At 40.3% G+C, this 19,424-nt stretch overlaps 2 protein-coding genes across 9 annotated transcripts in view; both read right to left on the bottom strand.

Moving 5' to 3' along the window:
- Positions 1-19,424, bottom strand: part of ppfia2 (PTPRF interacting protein alpha 2) — a 286,573-nt gene that overhangs the window by 154,055 nt on the left and 113,094 nt on the right. The gene's annotated exons all lie outside the window — the stretch shown is intronic.
- On the bottom strand, positions 472-7,516 carry LOC143491085 (N-lysine methyltransferase KMT5A-like). The gene is made up of 5 exons (XM_076989789.1): positions 6,367-7,516; positions 5,146-5,255; positions 1,317-1,479; positions 809-1,001; positions 472-636 (listed from the first exon to the last, which is right to left on the bottom strand). Exons 2-5 carry the CDS (start codon positions 5,249-5,251, stop codon positions 472-474), a joined length of 627 nt encoding a protein of 208 aa, XP_076845904.1. The 5' UTR covers positions 5,252-5,255; positions 6,367-7,516.

Genomic DNA, 19,424 nt, shown 5'->3' with positions numbered 1-19,424 from the left:
ATGCAGAGGTGTACAGTTAGACTAAAACCCAAACTCTAGCAATACATTTACAAAACTATGACAAAAACTGAACTGGACAAAATCGAAATGTTACACACTGACCATTTTGTAGAGGAGTAAAGATAGGACATTGCACTTTTACAACTATTTGTAATTTACAATGGTAAAAGACATTTGCAATCTTCAAAGGATAAAATCATGAAGTCACTACATAACCTGTTCATTCTGTAGTGGACTGAAGTAAGAAGTTATTCTAAGCAAGTACAAGCATGTTGTAATGTTCAGTGAGTTTGTACTGGACATAATGTTGTTGTACTTTTTTCTTCAACTTTTAAAGATCTCTAAACCCATCATCAAGCCATCAATTAATGACTGAATGCAAAGATCATATTAACTTCTCTGTGCAGTTTCTTACACTATAATGAAATGGGTAACTGGATTGTAAGAAAAAGATATGGGAATAAGCTAACATTACATTATGTTAATATTGTCAAGACAAAGCAATTTAGAATAGATAATGAATGCGTAACTTACCAACTCAGAGGCTTTGCAAGCCTGATCATTCGCAGTTGGGTCAATGCTGTATTTCCCCTTGCCATGAGATGTAGTTGGCGCAGGACTGCTTTCATTTATTAACTGTGGACACATTAATAAGACAGGTTTTCATTATTTTTAAGAGAAATGTTTAATACTCAGTAAATTCTATTCAGTTTAATACATTCATAAAATACATTTTATAAAAAATATCTATTTTTATTTGTGAAAAGAAGCTGAAAAAACAGTCATTTTCGCATGATATTTTACTGACCTTTGTTCTCCATGGCCAGGCACTATCCCCATAATCATACGTGATTTCATCTCCTGGTTGGATGTCACGGATTGCGAATAGACACAGGTGTGGTGATCCATCCACAAACACTTTTTTCATCATGCAGTTTGGACTTATATGGTCATCGTTGACTAGTCGTCCTAAAGACCTATTGTCCTTTGAAGCATCAATTCTGAGAACCATTAAAACAAGCAAAAAATGAAAAAAGACAGCAATTATTTTACCCATCGTATTTAGTATGCTGCCATATTTACATAAAGCTTGTAATTTGGCCCTTACATGTAAATAACAAGACTATAACTTTATTCAACAATAATTATACACTGTCCAAACGAAGATCACATCTGTGAAGTCACATTTCTTCTAATCAAGAATAAGTTTAAAACAGAATAATCATCACATTCCATTATCATTTCCTAGGTCAGTAAAATTTTTTGTGATTCTTATTTTCTTTAATACAGAATTTAATGCAAGTAAGAATGCTTACGTCCAGGTTTTCTCCTGCCATTTAAAATCAAACATGTACACCATCTCTTCACTGGTGTAGATACCTCTCCTTTGTTGGGAATCCTTAGAGCTAATTAATTCACCCCGGTATTCTACAACAAAGTCACCTTTTGAAATGTATTTCAGTGCAAAAACTCCATAACCTGAAACATACAAGAATATTTGGTCATTATTTTTAAAATAAATTTGTGAACATTGACAGTGAACAGTAAGTGTCATCTTATGTGTCAGACCACTGACATGTGTTAGACACAGATGTTATTCCATATCATACAATGCACAGCAAAAACAGGAGTGTTAAATTTTCAGTTAAACATTTCAGAGTTCCGATTTTCACTCCCAAAGAGTAATTTTAACACTGTTAGTTCTAAATGATGTTCAGTGTTGGAGTTATTTGACAGAGTTGATCAAATCAGTGTTAATCCAACTAAATGACTCCCGCTAAGACGTAGTTAAACTCTGCCCACTCATTTCACTTCGCTGGAGAAAGTCAACGCCATTTTTCTCTTGGTGAAAGATGTACAAGGTGAGTGTTATTTATTCAGTCTTACTGAAAAAGGTTTAATTTTATTATGTGAATGCATTATGTACAATAAAACACCCTCTGAGATTATATAAGTTCAGAACCTTGATGCCAGGGACTGAATAGCAAACGTGTTGAGGTGATCAGCACAGTTAATGTTAGCATACCTAACCTAGTTAAATTAAGTGATAGTGATACCTAGCTAGCTCTCCATAATTTGACAGTGAGGATTAAAATAAATGCATTATATCAAAACTATTCTGGTTATTCAAACTAAGACCAACGTCTGTTTTTATACGCTAGGGTCTAGTTCCAGTTTTAAATGGTGCAGCAGTTATTAGCACCAGAAAGGAACAGCACCACAGTTTATGGTGGAACAGGGAAAACGAAATTGGTGAATGTCACTTTCTGAAAATGTTACCAGCATTAAAAGGATAGTAATGTGATTTCGATAGACTAAACCACTGTATCAAGGTGTATGTAGTATTATTGAATTATTAAGCAAGGTTATGTGTGTGTTTCACAATTAATGCTTGTGTGTTTATTTTAGGTGCAGGTGTTTCTCCCTGGAGATGGAAAGCAGTATTTCTGGACCTTTAGGGATCAGGGGTTGATGTTATGGGGGGAGCGGGTCTTGTAGATCCCCTATGAGAGGTGAGGGCTCCCCTTATGTTCGGGGTCTATGTTATCTTATCCTTAATTTGAATTATGTCACGGGTTTTGCGCTGGTGCACTTTATTCATTAAATCCTACATTTTCAATGAGACTGGTGTGATCGCATCCTTCTTTTACTTGCGCTCCATTGCTGGTCACTAGGGCTGCCATGATTAGTCGACTAGTCACGACTATGTCGACTACTAAAATAGTCGACGACTAATTTATTAGTCGATGCGTCGTTTTTTTCCCCTCTCCGAACTGCTGCGACAGTTTCCACTGCTGCGTCTGCGTTTCTGTCCTTGACGCACATGCGCAGTAGTGGAAACCGGGGTATACAGTTGACGACATCCCAGGACGTTATACAGACAGGCTCTGGTATCGTGGCTACCCGGCTACGGAACTCAAAAGTGCGGGATCATTTTCCGTAGTCGGGTTCCAACACGCGTGCAATATCTGCAAGGCAGAACTTGCCTTCCACGGCAGCACAACCGCGATGTACGAGCATGTACCTGAAGCATGTTGTGGCTACTTGTGACAACGATGAATAGGGACAGTCATCTCTGTAATCTAAATTGCTAGTTAGCTACTAAAGTTTAGAGCATTAACTTAGTACTTACTTATCGCAAGGTTGCCAACTTTTCAAGATCTTGGAGTGAGATTTGATCTTGGGGGGGTAAAATGGACACAAATTAAGTATTATATCGCGATCGATCGCCAGTGGTTGTCGCCAGAGCGAACTAGTAACTCATTGAATCATAGATATGGATCAGAGGTAAATAAACTAGATTTTTTTTCGGCATGAGAAATCGGATGTGTGGCGTGACAGTGTGTGAAGACGGTCAAATGCGTGTGTCTCACTCTCAATGCGTGAGAGTTGGCAACCCTGCTTATTGTGGTAGCTGTAAAAGTTAACATTAGTGATGGCGATTTGTTTAATTAGCCTTAGCACGCATTCGTCAACGTCAGTGAGACCAAAACTTTATTTTTGTGAATAACTCCTTAGTTTCAGGTCCCTACCTAATTTGATTTAAATGTAGCGAAGTTTGATGCCAGAGACTAATGAAAGAAAGAAAAACCTAAAAAAAATTCTTTATTAATGTAGGCCTATTTATTTTTGTGTTTTTTAAGGCAGTGCCTTATCCTTATTTTAATAATTGTTTGTTGCAACAAGCTGCATATTTCATTAAAGGTTTAATGAACTATGATCTTAATTGTTTTTATTTTTAGTTATAGCTGAAATCTAATGATGGTTATATAATAGCAGTTGCATTCTAGTGTGATAAGCTGTATGTTTTATATTCCGTTAACGTACAATCCGACTAGTCGACTAATCGTAAAAATTAATCGGTGATTAGTCGACTATTAAAATAATCGTTTGTGGCAGCCATACTGGTCACATCAGAGTTTAATTTCTACAATGGTTTTATTATTCAAAGTGCATAAAGTGTTTGTACATTGTACATTCTTTCACAATGTTTTAGTTCAATTTTGAGGAAAAAAGCAAAAAATGTATGGGAATATATTATTCTAATTTTAACATTTTAATAGTGTTAATAGCTAACTATTTGGGGAGTGAAACCAACACTTCTGAAATAGTAAAAAAAAAAATCAATCCCATAGAGTTACTTTAACTCAAAGTAACTCTCACCAAGTGTTAAAATGTTTTAACTATTTTGAAAGTGTTAATTTAACTCTGTGGAGTGTGGCGCTATATAAACCCTCAAAAAGTGTTAAAATTAACTATGTGGAAGTTAATTCAACACTGGACTTTTTGCTGTGTGGATAGTTCCGGTCCTGAAGTCTGACTAGCTGAACTTTACTTAATGACATCGAGAAAATGTGGGCCTCGGCACAGACCAGTTGAGAACCCCTGGCACAGAGGATAAAATCCACACAGAACTGGGAACAATATGCTTTAACAGTGTCAGAGAATCAGGATACAGCTTTCATTGCTGGGGAGGCCAATATGTTTTTTACAGTTTGGAGAATCACTGTAAAAAGGCAGCACTGTGTGAAACACAGGTGTTGAAGTCATAAAATACAAGTCCAAATCATGTCATGGCTCATAAGGCTGAAGTCCAAGCCAAGTATCTTACCATGATAAGCTTAGGCACATGAGATGGGGAAAAATAATTTTAATAAATTATTTATATATATATATATATATATATATATATATATATATATATATATATATATATATATTTAATAATTTTAATAATTTTATATATTTGCTGTATTGATGGCTAAATGGTTAGCATAAACTAAACAAGCTGATCCAGGTGACCCTTGAGGTCATTCCAGTGTCCTTAATTTGTTTCCCACATTGTTTATTCCAAGGATTCTCCTTATAGCCAAAAACTACCACGTATGGTAATCCAGCTATGCCACCCTTGTTTATTTACATTTGACACTTCTCTCAGATTTCCTGCTCGTGACAAGAGGCTGTCATGATGAGTCACGAAAAAAGGGTCTGCGACCCAAATCACCGAAAAAAAGTAAGGAATAATGACAAAACAAACACACAAAAAAGAATATACCTTTCACACACAGTGGCTGGATAATGGACCAAATCTTATTATTCACAAATTATTTTTCATGAGTCCGAATCAAGTCTTGTTAGCTATACCTTTATATTGAGAGATGAACTTTGACTCCAATACATCTCTTTTATCAGAAGATATCCTGACAGACTGCAGTGCATCCTTTAGTGGGGTGATTCTGCGGCCCATCATCAAACTGCATGAACAAATTGTTGACATCCTTATCCAATATTCAAGACTTTATTAATTTATTCCATTTATTAAAGTACTGTTAAAATAGCATCCATAATGGTCAATTAAAACATGTATAAATATGTACAGAATGTTTTATTTAGGCTAGCACACTGAGATTTTAAGAAAACATTGATGTGTGTGTGTTTCAAGAGCAGCATTTTTTTAAGATCAAAACAACAGATATATCTGTATGGAATGTACATCCATATTGCCAGGCACTGACTTTTACATATATTCCTACATCCCCAACCCCCTCCACAATCCATCACTCTACCTCCCCAATAAATACTGACAGTGACAGTTTCAAATATGTTAATAACTGGGATAAGACATAAGAATTTTGATGAGTACATAGAACATATGCAAAATTCTATATAAATAACATTATCCCACCGGTCACAATTATAACCAGCCAATTTAGTCCTATTTATCTATGAAACTTTAAAAAATAATGATTGATTATTTGTGAGGGTTACTAAATACACAAGATTCAGGCATTAAGGGATTATATGGGTTAAAGCTATTCTTCCTTGCATTAACACTTTCAGTTGTATATTAATACTTACACTAGATGTTACTGCAATCACTCAGAAATACAATTTAGTGATCATCGATGCTGTTTAATATTTTTAGAACGGTCATTTTGTAAAGCTCGCTCAAGTAATATTAGCTAGCTGGCTAACATTACTTACTAGCCAAGCTAACGCGATTAGCATATATGCTAGCTTCAGATATATTGCTAGCGTCAGATTTATTTTTTTATATTTCACATTTACCTCAGAAATGTTGGTACAGTTGTGCTCTAATATTACAGCCACTAATTGATAACACACAATAAGCAGCAGGTTAACTCACTGACTAGTAACACCAGTAAATGGACCACTAGCAAAGTAATGCTAGCGGATTTTAACTACCAGCCTAGCTAGCTACATATCACCACTAATTCATTCGACGTAAATGATTTGTTCTTAAAGTACATGTAGTAAACAAGCAAATACAAAGCTCTACTACTTATTATACCAGAACATTAATTAGTTAACTAGCTATGTAGCCAAAATAAAAAAACAGCTTACCTGGTTATTCAGATTTGCCACGCTGTTTGCTCCGTTTGGCTTCTCTGTATATTTCGGTATTTTAGCTGAAAAATGACGCGGATCAAAACCGTGACACTTGATTTGTTCTAACAGTACATACAAGAAGACGCAAATACAAAGTTATACTACTTAATGTAGAATAGTTAACTAGCTATATAGCCAAAGTTAATAGAAAACATTTTTACCTGTTTATTCTGTTTGCGTGATCTGCCAACTCACTCCACTTGTGTAGTTTGGCGCGAAAATGACGCGGTCTGCCTCGTATATCAAAACTGGTCCTTGGTGATTTTATATCTTTTATGTATTTTTAATTGCATTTTATATTTAGCAATTTTTAAATCTGAGATTTGATAGATGGTCGGTTGAGTAAATGATACTGTTACGGCATTAGCAATAATTTTGCAAAAAACCTGCATATACAGAAAAATTAAATGTCATAGATGCATTAGAACAATGCATTCATACATGCATTGCATAGAATGCATACTCTGTAAAAATCCATGAACTGCAAAATGAATGCACCAACAGCACCTAAAACACGTGACAACATAGAGTATTATTTTAAGCTGTAAAATACAACTTTAGCTCACACATCCTGCATGTAACTTTAGATAACTATAAAGCATACTATACTCTGCTTCTTCAAGATGGCACCAAGGATGGCAGCTATAATGATGCATTCCTCTGTGTGGTGTTTGTTTTTGTTCATTAATGTTGTCTATTGTACACCAAACTCAGTTAGCTGGACCATACAGCAATTGTTGACCTTCAGGGATAACATTGTTCCTGAATGTTATGAATGTTCACCACACTTCTGAATGTGTGGTGATCTTCACAACAGCCACACGGGAAGAGAGAGGCAGACTTGCCGGCATGCTTGTGCATCTGAGGCAACGTGGACTTCACACACCTTTACTGTCATTATTAATCTCCAACCTCCAAACCAACCAACCTCCACTTGGCTGTCTGAGCTGACCCCACACAGCACGCTGCACGTCCCAGCCTTCCAGTTGCTGAGAGCGGAAAGAATGGAAAGAGCAGGGGAGGAGTAATCTGCTTCTATATCAACAAGTGTTGGTGTAGTGACACTACTGTACTGTTAACTTCATGCTCTCCTCATCTTGAGTCATACTCGGGCCACGGCACAGACCAATTGTGCAGGTGAGAGTGCAGGCCAGCTGGGGATTCGGACCTCTCCCCAATCGTACCAGGCACAGCACGGTTCAAATGGCCCTAGTGTGAGTGCGCGCTAGTGCATCTTTACTTTAATAGTCTGTTTTATATAGCAGATATTTGGGTTAACAGATCTGACTCTCTCAGAGTTGATTAACCTTACACAGTATCTGCTATATATAACAGAAAAATCATATGTTGTACTGATTATCAATTACTTGTTAACCATTACTGTATATTCACTTTACACTATATTGCCAAAAGTATTTGTTCACCTTCCTTGACTCACATATGAGCTTAAGGGCATACTCACACTAGGCACGGTTTGCTGGTTCCGTGCTGGGGCCCGGTTATCCCCCCTCCCCACTCCCCCTCTGGCCTGCACTCACACTCGCTTCAGCAACCCGGCCCGAGCACGCTTACGTCATCACAACGCCGCTTTATTTGGAAAAAAAGCGCGCTCGCACAACACTATGGAGTTCACGATTCTCTTTTTATTGTATTTTTGGAGTCGTTTGGGAGTGCAGAAACACGGTGCAAGCACAGATTTATCGATAATTTAACACAACGATTGTCTGCTAATCGCTTTGCCGCTATGACTGTTTAACGTGAGCGTTGCATCACTGACGTCATGTTTGAGCTCCAGCGAAATGAACCAATCAGACGAGGCACCAAGCGGGCCCGGGCACGGATAGCGCTCACACTAGAAGCGAACCGTGCCCGAGTCCACATGAATCGTGCCCTGGCCCACCTCTTCAAGCGGGCCCGAGCACGGTTAACTGATCCGGGCCCGGGCACGGTTGGAGCGCTCACACTAGCCAAACGAACCGTGCTTCGGCAGGCAACCGTGCCCGGGCCCGGATCACAGAGCCTAGTGTGAGTACGCCCTAAGTGACATCCCATTACTATTCCATATTTGTTCAATAAGACATTGGTTCATCCTTTGCAGCTAGAACATCTTCAACTCTTCTGGGAAGGCTGTCCAAAGATTTAGGAGTGTGTGAAACGGGGCTCAACGTTTGGCCTAGCATTACCGATGGCCTTCTGCGTGGTGATGAGGGTTCGCGCCGGCCAACCGTAGCACATAGCCACACCAAACTATAGAGTCTCGATCTGCCCCACTCTAGGATGAAAATATCGAAGCCGTAAAGCCCTAGTTCACACGGTTTTGGCGTGGCAAACTTTTCAAGTTTCAGCTGTAGACAATGTTAACTATGGTGAGAACACTGAGGGGGTGCTACGGGACGACGGTTGGGCGTAGCCACAGGTGGCTCAGGAGCATCCGTCCCCCCGGCCCCCTGATGGAGTACATCAAGTTCCAGATTCCTGTGCCCAAAGGGGGCCAAATGTGAGTCGAAAAGGGGCTTATTTTCAGGCCCGGGTCACAAAGGTCAAGCACAAAATGTAGAGGTCAGTACTGGCTGCCAATGTAACAGGCATTTCCTATAGGAATATGTTAGTACTCTGTCCTTCACCGTAATAGGGGACACAGCCGTGGCTAAGACATTTGAAAAAATAACTCTTCTGATTTAACACTGCTAAAAGCGGAGGACAAATTTCGATTGGGGTGTAAAAAAATCACAATTGACAAAATATGGCACATTTAATTCATTTCATATATATATACTGCTCAAAAAAATAAAGGGAACACTAAAATAACACATCCTAGATCTCAATTAATAAAAATCTTTGAAATCAGTTGAAAATCTCTCATTTCTACCTGTTGTCTGTTCCATTTGCACAAGAGCAGTTGAAATTGATTCACAATCAGTGTTGCTTCCTATCTGAACATGAAGTGTGGATGACTTGAAGTTACATTGTGTTGTTTAAGTGTTCCCTTTATTTTTTTGAGCAGTATATATATATATATATATATATATATATATATATATATATATATATATATATATATATATAACTTTAGATAACTATAAAGCATACTATACTCTGCTTCTTCAAGATGGCACCAAGGATGGCAGCTATAATGATGCATTCCTCTGTGTGGTGTTTGTTTTTGTTCATTAATGTTGTCTATTGTATACCAAACTCAGTTAGCTGGACCATACAGCAATTGTTGACCTTCAGGGATAACATTGTTCCTGAATGTTATGAATGTTCACCACACTTCTGAATGTGTGGTGATCTTCACAACAGCCACACGGGAAGAGAGAGGCAGACTTGCCGGCATGCTTGTGCATCTGAGGCAACGTGGACTTCACACACCTTTACTGTCATTATTAATCTCCAACCTCCAAACCAACCAACCTCCACTTGGCTGTCTGAGCTGACCCCACACAGCACGCTGCACGTCCCAGCCTTCCAGTTGCTGAGAGCGGAAAGAATGGAAAGAGCAGGGGAGGAGTAATCTGCTTCTATATCAACAAGTGTTGGTGTAGTGACACTACTGTACTGTTAACTTCATGCTCTCCTCATCTTGAGTCATACCCGGGCCACGGCACAGACCAATTGTGCAGGTGAGAGTGCAGGCCGGCTGGGGATTCGGACCTCTCCCCAATCGTACCAGGCACAGCACGGTTCGAATGGCCCTAGTGTGAGTGCGCGCTAGTGCATCTTTACTTTAATAGTCTGTTTTATATAGCAGATATTTGGGTTAACAGATCTGACTCTCTCAGAGTTGATTAACCTTACACAGTATCTGCTATATATAACAGAAAAATCATATGTTGTACTGATTATCAATTACTTGTTAACCATTACTGTATATTCACTTTACACTATATTGCCAAAAGTATTTGTTCACCTTCCTTGACTCACATATGAGCTTAAGGGCGTACTCACACTAGGCACGGTTTGCTCGTTCCGTGCTGGGGCCCGGTTATCCCCCCTTCCCACTCCCCCGCTGGCCTGCACTCACACTCGCTTCAGCAACCCGGCCCGAGCACGCTTACGTCATCACAACGCCGCTTTATTTGGAAAAAAAGCGCGCTCGCACAACACTATGGAGTTCACGATTCTCTTTTTATTGTATTTTTGGAGTCGTTTGGGAGTGCAGAAACACGGTGCAAGCACAGATTTATCGATAATTTAACACAACGATTGTCTGCTAATCGCTTTGCCGCTATGACTGTTTAACGTGAGCGTTGCATCACTGACGTCATGTTTGAGCTCCAGCAAAATGAACCAATCAGACGAGGCACCAAGCGGGCCCGGGCACGGATAGCGCTCACACTAGAAGCGAACCGTGCCCGAGTCCACATGAATCGTGCCCTGGCCCACCTCTTCAAGCGGGCCCGAGCACGGTTAACTGATCCGGGCCCGGGCACGGTTGGAGCGCTCACACTAGCCAAACGAACCGTGCTTCGGCAGGCAACCGTGCCCGGGCCCGGATCACAGAGCCTAGTGTGAGTACGCCCTAAGTGACATCCCATTACTATTCCATATTTGTTCAATAAGACATTGGTTCATCCTTTGCAGCTAGAACATCTTCAACTCTTCTGGGAAGGCTGTCCAAAGATTTAGGAGTGTGTGAAAAGGGGCTCAACGTTTGGCCTAGCATTACCGATGGCCTTCTGCGTGGTGATGAGGGTTCGCGCCGGCCAACCGTAGCACATAGCCACACCAAACTATAGAGTCTCGATCTGCCCCACTCTAGGATGAAAATATCGAAGCCGTAAAGCCCTAGTTCACACGGTTTTGGCGTGGCAAACTTTTCAAGTTTCAGCTGTAGACAATGTTAACTATGGTGAGAACACTGAGGGGGTGCTACGGGACGACGGTTGGGCGTAGCCACAGGTGGCTCAGGAGCATCCGTCCCCCCGGCCCCCTGATGGAGTACATTAAGTTCCAGATTCCTGTGCCCAAAGGGGGCCAAATGTGAGTCGAAAAGGGGCTTATTTTCAGGCCCGGGTCACAAAGGTCAAGCACAAAATGTAGAGGTCAGTACTGGCTGCCAATGTAACAGGCATTTCCTATAGGAATATGTTAGTACTCTGTCCTTCACCGTAATAGGGGACACAGCCGTGGCTAAGACATTTGAAAAAATAACTCTTCTGATTTAACACTGCTAAAAGCGGAGGACAAATTTCGATTGGGGTGTAAAAAAATCACAATTGACAAAATATGGCACATTTAATTCATTTCATATATATATACTGCTCAAAAAAATAAAGGGAACACTAAAATAACACATCCTAGATCTCAATTAATAAAAATCTTTGAAATCAGTTGAAAATCTCTCATTTCTATCTGTTGTCTGTTCCATTTGCACAAGAGCAGTTGAAATTGATTCACAATCAGTGTTGCTTCCTATCTGAACACGAAGTGTGGATGACTTGAAGTTACATTGTGTTGTTTAAGTGTTCCCTTTATTTTTTTGAGCAGTATATATATATATATATATATATATATATATATATATATATATATATATATATATATATATATATATATGAGTGTGTATGTATGTATGTGTATATATACATACATATGTGTATTATATATATATATATATATATATATATATATATATATCTTTAGATAACTATAAAGCATACTATACTCTGCTTCTTCAAGATGGCACCAAGGATGGCAGCTATAATGATGCATTCCTCAGTGTGGTGTTTGTTTTTGTTCATTAATGTTGTCTATTGTACACCAAACTCAGTTAGCTGGACCATACAGCAATTGTTGACCTTCAGGGATAACATTGTTCCTGAATGTTATGAATGTTCACCACACTTCTGAATGTGTGGTGATCTTCACAACAGCCACACGTTGTTTTGTTTAAGTGTTCCCTTTATTTGTTTTAGCAGTGTATATATATATATATATATATATATATATATATATATATATATATATATATATATGTGTGTATGTATGTGTATATATAAATACATATATATATATATATATATATATATATATATATATATATATATATATATATATATATATATATATTTATTTATACACAGTCATGCCCAAAAGTATTCATACCCCTGGCAAATTTTGACTTAAATGTACTTTTATTTAACCAGAAATTATATAACACCGTCCGTTAAACAGCAGCGTTAAACTGCAGGGCCGCAGTGCGCCGCAATGGCTCCTCCACGGGCTGAGTTAAACCACCGGCGGCCCACTAACCCATTGGCCCACCGGGGAAATCCCTGGTAGTAATGCATGCCAGTCCGCCCCTGGGCCTTGGGAACCAGTGGACATTTCAGCACGACAATGACCCAAAACACACAGCAAAAGTGGTGAAGAAATGGATAGCAGACAAAAACAATCATGTTTTGCAGTGGCCCAGCCAGAGTCCTGACTTGAATCCAATAGGCCCTTTTCACACCGCATTTTTTCTTCCGGAAGCTCTCGTCGCAGGGTAAAGTTACTTCTGTTACACATTAACAAGAGCTTTTGCAGAGTACCTCGAAGTAAAAACATCCGTATATCAGTTTACATGGTTTTCCGGCTGACGACGAGCAAAAAAAGAAAATGGGTTTGTGCAATTAGGAGAGATGAAGGGGAAAACTTTAGCCCTATCCGGACGGGATTCGTTTTTCAGGGGGACGTCTGTGAAAAATATTTCACCCTTGTACTCAGTGATAAAACTCTTGCATCCGGACAGCAATTGAAAAAACAGGAGGACCCGTGAGTTTTTGGCTTTCTCGGTCACATGACATCGCCTTGTCACGTGATAGCATGTTTAATAATGTCACACTGCCAACTCTGATGATTCCTTTTTAACTTTACTACTGTTCAGTTCAGCATTTAAGATCTCCGTTTAAGTTAAGCTATTTTGTTAAACCAATACAGAAAACACATTATAAAAAATCGCTAATGAATGTAAATAGCTAAATAAATCCGTTAAATAAAATAAAATAAATCCATTAAAAAATCCAGTAAATCCATTTTCGCTCGCCGCTGTCTTTACGTGGATCTCCGTGAAAACGCGCGCCCAACGTGTAACTACGGTGCGTGGCAGTGGACATATAGCTGTTTTATTAAACGCGAGGTGATGTCTGCATGTATAAACTCAGACATGTGGATCCGGACGGGACTAAAATTACCAGACGACCACGGAGTACAGCGAAAAACAGTAGGTAATTCCGCCTGTAATTTTCTCTGAGGACGTCTGAGAAAAACACGGACATGCTCGTTCCGGACGGGATTAAAATCACAGAGGACCCCCCGTAAAAGAGAAAATTACCCCAGGACCCCCTGAGAAACTAATCCCGTCCGGATAGGGCTTATGTGATACGGAGCATATTTGTGTGTAGCCAGCATTTCACTGCTGCAGACTACATAATAGGAAGCTCGCGACTAAAAGTTTAATTGGAACAGTTGCTGTCCGCATTTGAAAGATCAAGCTCTCTGCTGGGAGTACACGTTCGTCCACCAGAGGCGGAGGTTGTGGAAGATTTGAGCATTTGCGGTAGCATCTAGCTCCGATCCGCTAGCATCTAGCCCCGATTCCGCTAGCATCTAGCTAGAAAAGAGCAAGCTCTCGACGGGTTGGACGAACGTGTACTCCCAGCCGAGAGCTTGCTCTTTCAAATGCGGACTGCAACTGTTCCACTGAAACCAGCTCTGATCCGCTAGCATCTAGCTCTGACCATCACTTTGCTGTCGACTATGTTGGACACTGAATAAACAACACTTAATAACTTGGTGTGTGTCATGAACTTTACTGATACTGATGTAAACCAAACAATCAATAGCTGACGTTACTTGGCTTGCTAACCTAGCTAGATATTGTTAACTAAAGCTGTCAGTAATATTCATAATATTATAATATATATCATAATAAGACTGTTTTACCACTCCGTAGGATGACTAATGGAACTAGCTATACGTTAAATAATAGTGAGTTAGTTACCTCGCTAGTGCTAGCTGGTGTCACCTTACCCTGGTATGAGTGAATTAATTCTTCTACAAACAATTTTTAGCCAATTTTTCTTCTACAAACAATTTTTTAAATTCTGGTTAAATAAAAGTAAATTTAAGTCAAAATTTGCCAGGGGTATGAATACTTTCGGAAGACTGTATATATATAAATATACCAACACACAAATGGCTAGTCATAGTTTTGGGTTATGGAAAAAAAAAAAAAAAAGTATTTGTGCAGTTCCTCAGATGGCCTCTAGTTGGCGTGTACACACTTTGAGCAAAAGTGCAATACACTTACACAGATTTTGTCCGTTTTTGGTGAAAATTTAGGACAATTTTTTTTTTTGCTCAGGAGCCATTTTAGAGGTAATAGAACATAATAAGAATAAAAAAAGAACTTTGAAAAATTAGGACGTCAATTTACGTCCTGAAGTTGTAACACGTCCTGAAGTCGTTGGTGTGTATTCTTGTATTTGTCCTGATTTTTCACCATGTACAAGTGCACACACACACACACACACACACACACACACACACACACACACACACACACACACACACACACACACACACACACACACACACACACACACACACACTATATTGCCTATATTTGCTCACCTTCCTTGACTCACATATGAGCTTAAGTGACGTCCCATTCCTACTCCATAGGGTTCAATATGACGTTGGTCCACCCTTTGCAGCTAGAACAACTTCAACTCTTCTGGGAAGGCTGTCCACAAGGTTTAGAAGTGTGTTTATGGGGATTTTTGACCATTCTCCAAAAACGAAGAGAGGTCACATAATGCATTGGACGAGAAGGCCTGGCTCTCAGTCTCCGCTCTAATTAATCCGAAAGGTGTGTGCTGGTGCACAGTCATGATGGAAGAGGAAGGGGCCAGCTGGAAGGAGCTGGGACATAGTGAAGCAGAGCTCCACTAACATTATTCCTGCATCTGGAGTCTCTGCACTGTTCGATGGACAGCTACAGTTGAGCGTCACTTCCTGTCCCTGTGTCAGTTGGGAGGTGAAGACACCGTGAGTTGGGAGGTGAAGACACCGTGAGTTGCAAGGTGAAGACACCGTGAGTTGGGAGGTGAAGACACCGTGAGTTGGGAGGTGAAGACACCGTGAGTTGAGAGGTGAAGACACCGTGAGTTGGGAGGTGAAGACACCGTGAGTTGGGAGGTGAAGACACCATGAGTTGCGAGGTGAAGACACCGTGAGTTGGGAGGTGAAGACACCGTGAGTTGCGAGGTGAAGACACCGTGAGTTGGGAGGTGAAGACACCGTGAGTTGGGAGGTGAAGACACCGTGAGTTGGGAGGTGAAGACACCGTGAGTTGCGAGGTGAAGACACCGTGAGTTGGGAGGTGAAGACACCGTGAGTTGCGAGGTGAAGACACCATGCCCCTGGCAGTCCCTCGACTGAGTGAAGGAGCCGTGACCAGATCGCACGCTACGCTCACTTTACTTAATCAGCTCAAGTCTCAACTGCTCGTGTTATTTCATGAAGCCTTTGCGTACCTGAATAAACCACCAACAAATGTCTAACTCGTCCGTCCAATCACAGAGGTCCAGTCTAATTTAGACCCATTTTCAAGCACCACTATGTGTGTGCGCAGTAGATACTGACTGGATTATACCCAAGAGAGGTAATTTCTCAAAATTCTTCTGGACTCTGGTCTCTGTGTCTGGGTTTGCAGTAATGATGTTCTGACAACTGAAATCTTTAACATTCTTCACACAGTATATGAGTCCATCTATGTGACAGAAGTGTCAAGCTAAATACAACCAAGAACGTTTCACAAAGTGACTGTTCGAGCAAAGTGGACTGACTTGGCATGAACACAGATGTGGGTGTAGACTATTTCCATATATACACAACCATCCTCGATTAAATGATCAAAAACCACCAGCGAAACAGGAAGGTGGAGCAACTTGTTTCAGCATTTGTTGAGGATTCATTAATAGAAAAAAAATTAGAGGCATGAGTCTGGAGTCAAGACACATGGCATAAAATGTGCAACATAATACTTAGTAACTTAGTACTTAGTAATCTACAGTTTATAGTTTTGGCTCTACAAACTCATTTCAGTGCCAGCAGTTTGAATGCCAGCAGTGGGTCTTGCAGGGAGGAATGTCTGTACTCGAAGAGGGCTGGTGCCATTTCAGCTTTCATTTACAGACACTATCAGTCACATCTTCAGGCTGAATTTGGCCAGTAACCCATCCAATACACACACACATACACACATATATACACATACACAAATATATACATATACACTGGCTGATGCTGCTTCCTGCTGATGCTGCTGTGGAGTGTTTTTTTCAAACTTTTCTTATCGTTTTGTTTATATCTGATATATCTACAAATCCTTTCTGGATATATCTACTCATAACTCCGACTACAACAACCTCCAGAAGCCATCAAAAGACCTTTTCGACCTTCAAAACAAAAAAACATTGACGTTCAACTTAACCAAAGCGAAGTATTTCATCATGTCTGAGTCACTTGTTGCTTGCGCTGACTGTGGCATGTATAGTTATCCTTCTTCCATCAGTAGTGATAATTTTATTTGTGAGAAGTGTAATTTAATTATTAGCCTGACGGAGAAGATTTCGCATTTAGAGGAGCGCATCCGGGCTCTAGACCGTCGTAGAGAGTCGGTAGCACCTTGCGTAACAGGCCCAGTTGGCACAGCCATCGTCAACGAGCCCTCAGCTCAGACATTAGAGCCCTGCAGTGGGGCCAATGGCTGACATCTCGGTGGCATAGCCGTAGGGCTGAGCACCGTTCGACTCAGGTTCATGTGTCCAATGATGTGGGATTGAGACAGTCTGAGATCATTAAATATAACGTTAAAGAGTTGTGTGAGTTAGCGGGAATGTTAGATGCTGTAATATGCTCTGGCCTCATTCCAGTTCGGCGTGGCGCTGAGACCTATAGCAGGTTATGAGCGCTACACCGCTGGATGTCTAAATGGTGCTCAGAAAACAAAGTGGGTTATATAGATAATTGGACACATTTTGAGGGCAGGTCTGGCCTTTTGAACCGGGATGACATTCACCCCTCTTGGGAGGGTGCTGCTCTCATTTCTAGTAGCATATCCGCTATGCTTAATAGTGGTAGTGTAGGTGTAGTTAATGGGGATTGACAAACCAGAACCGAGGCCAGACAGCAGACACACAGGCTAAACTGACTGTCTGCGAGCTGCAAAGAGACATCACCTAGGTTACACCAGATTGAAACTGTGTCTGTTCCTCGAGTACCAAAATTTTTTTTCGCAAAATTTGTAGACAAAATTTTATCAATGTTAAATTCAATTATGCTGCCTCTGAGAATCATTTAAATTCTCAGCATTACTTGTTAATTAAATGATTACCGACCATAATCTATGCATGCTTCGCTTGACGGAAACCTAGACCTGGCCAGACGACTATATGGCCCTAAACGAAGCGTCTCCCTCTGGCTATAGATATGTCCATAACCCCCGTCCAAATGGTCGCGGAGGTGGTGTCGCCAAACTATATGACTTTGTACTATCTAATACTATCTCAGAGCCTGTCAATGCACCCTGACAGTTGTCTGGTCAGCTCTGATGCTCTTTTAGAGTCCTTCTCCCCAATTGGTCGTGAGGAGCTTATTTCACTGGTAAAATCTGCCAAGCCCTCCACATGCATACTAGATGCTGTACCAACCCATCTACTCAAAGAATTACTGCACAGCAATGTAGAACCTTTCTCTAAGCCTAGGCTACATTCCCAAATCATTTAAACTTGTAGTCATCTAGCCACTAATTTAAAAACCTGGTCTTAATCCCCAGGAACTGTTCAACTATGGGCCAATCTCTAGTCGTTCATATCCAAAATTCTAGAGAAAGTAGTTTCTTCACAACTCTCTTCTTTCCTACAGACAGAACATGTCTTAGAGTTATTTCAGTCTGGATGTAGACCCCATCACAGCACTGAAACTGCTGTGCACTGAAAAAGTATTTTTTTCTCCAACAAATAGATAGTTCTAGAAAACGTGTTTAGTTTGAGTTTGTTGATTGGTTTGGCTAGTGGATTAACTAGCTAGTTAGTTAGCTACTTCAGTCTGAGTGAAGCTGTTGTCTTCTGTACACATCATGGATAAATGGTTAAAAACAGGGTCTTTGACAACAAAAGACCCTGAAGCTGGACCATCTACAAGTGAAGCAGCCACTGTATCTCTTACTGAGAGAACCGAGAAAAGCAAGCATGAATTGAAAAGAAGAAAATACAGTAGTGAGTACCTAGCACTAGCCTTCACATGCACAGGAACAGAAAACGAGCCACTACCACCACTGTGCGTTGTGTGTTCGGAGGTCTTGGTAAATGAAGCGTTGAAGCCAGCCAAGTGACATCGACATTTGGAGACTAAACACAGCGAGTATGCATCTAATCCTGTGGAAGTTTTTGAGAACAAACTTAAAGAATACCAAAGCAGTAAAAAGACCCTTGAATTGGCTTGCTCTGGAACCGATAATGCTAAAGCTGTTGAGGCTTCCTACCGTGTTGCGCAGCTTATAGCAAAGGCTGGAAAGCCACATATGATTGGGGAAAGTTTGATTTTACCTGCTGCGAAAGAGATGACGTTGCGAAAAGAGATGTCGCGTGACGTTGGGAGAAAAACCCTGCAAGCAATTGAATTTCATATCACTTTCTGATAACACAGTTGAACGGCGAATAAATGAAATGGCACATGATGTAACCCAGCAGCTTATAAAGAGAGTGCGAGATAGTCGCTTTTATATAGGATCTGTATTGGGCCCCATATTATTCTCATTGTATATGCTACTACTGGGCACAATCATTCATAGGCATGGTATTGGCTTCCATTGCTACGCAGATGATACTCACTTGTACCGGTATATATCTTCTAATCCTGATGATCCAGAATGTTGCAGCTAGAGTCCTAACTAAGGCTAGAAAATTCTATCATATTAGTCCTACTCTCTCTGTGTTACACTGGCTTCCAATTAAATTGAA

Source organism: Brachyhypopomus gauderio, unplaced genomic scaffold (assembly GCF_052324685.1).
Source record: "Brachyhypopomus gauderio isolate BG-103 unplaced genomic scaffold, BGAUD_0.2 sc70, whole genome shotgun sequence".
Taxonomy (NCBI): Eukaryota; Metazoa; Chordata; class Actinopteri; order Gymnotiformes; family Hypopomidae; genus Brachyhypopomus; species Brachyhypopomus gauderio.
Note: the sequence above shows the minus strand (reverse complement) of the source record. Positions and strands in the feature narration are given on the sequence as shown.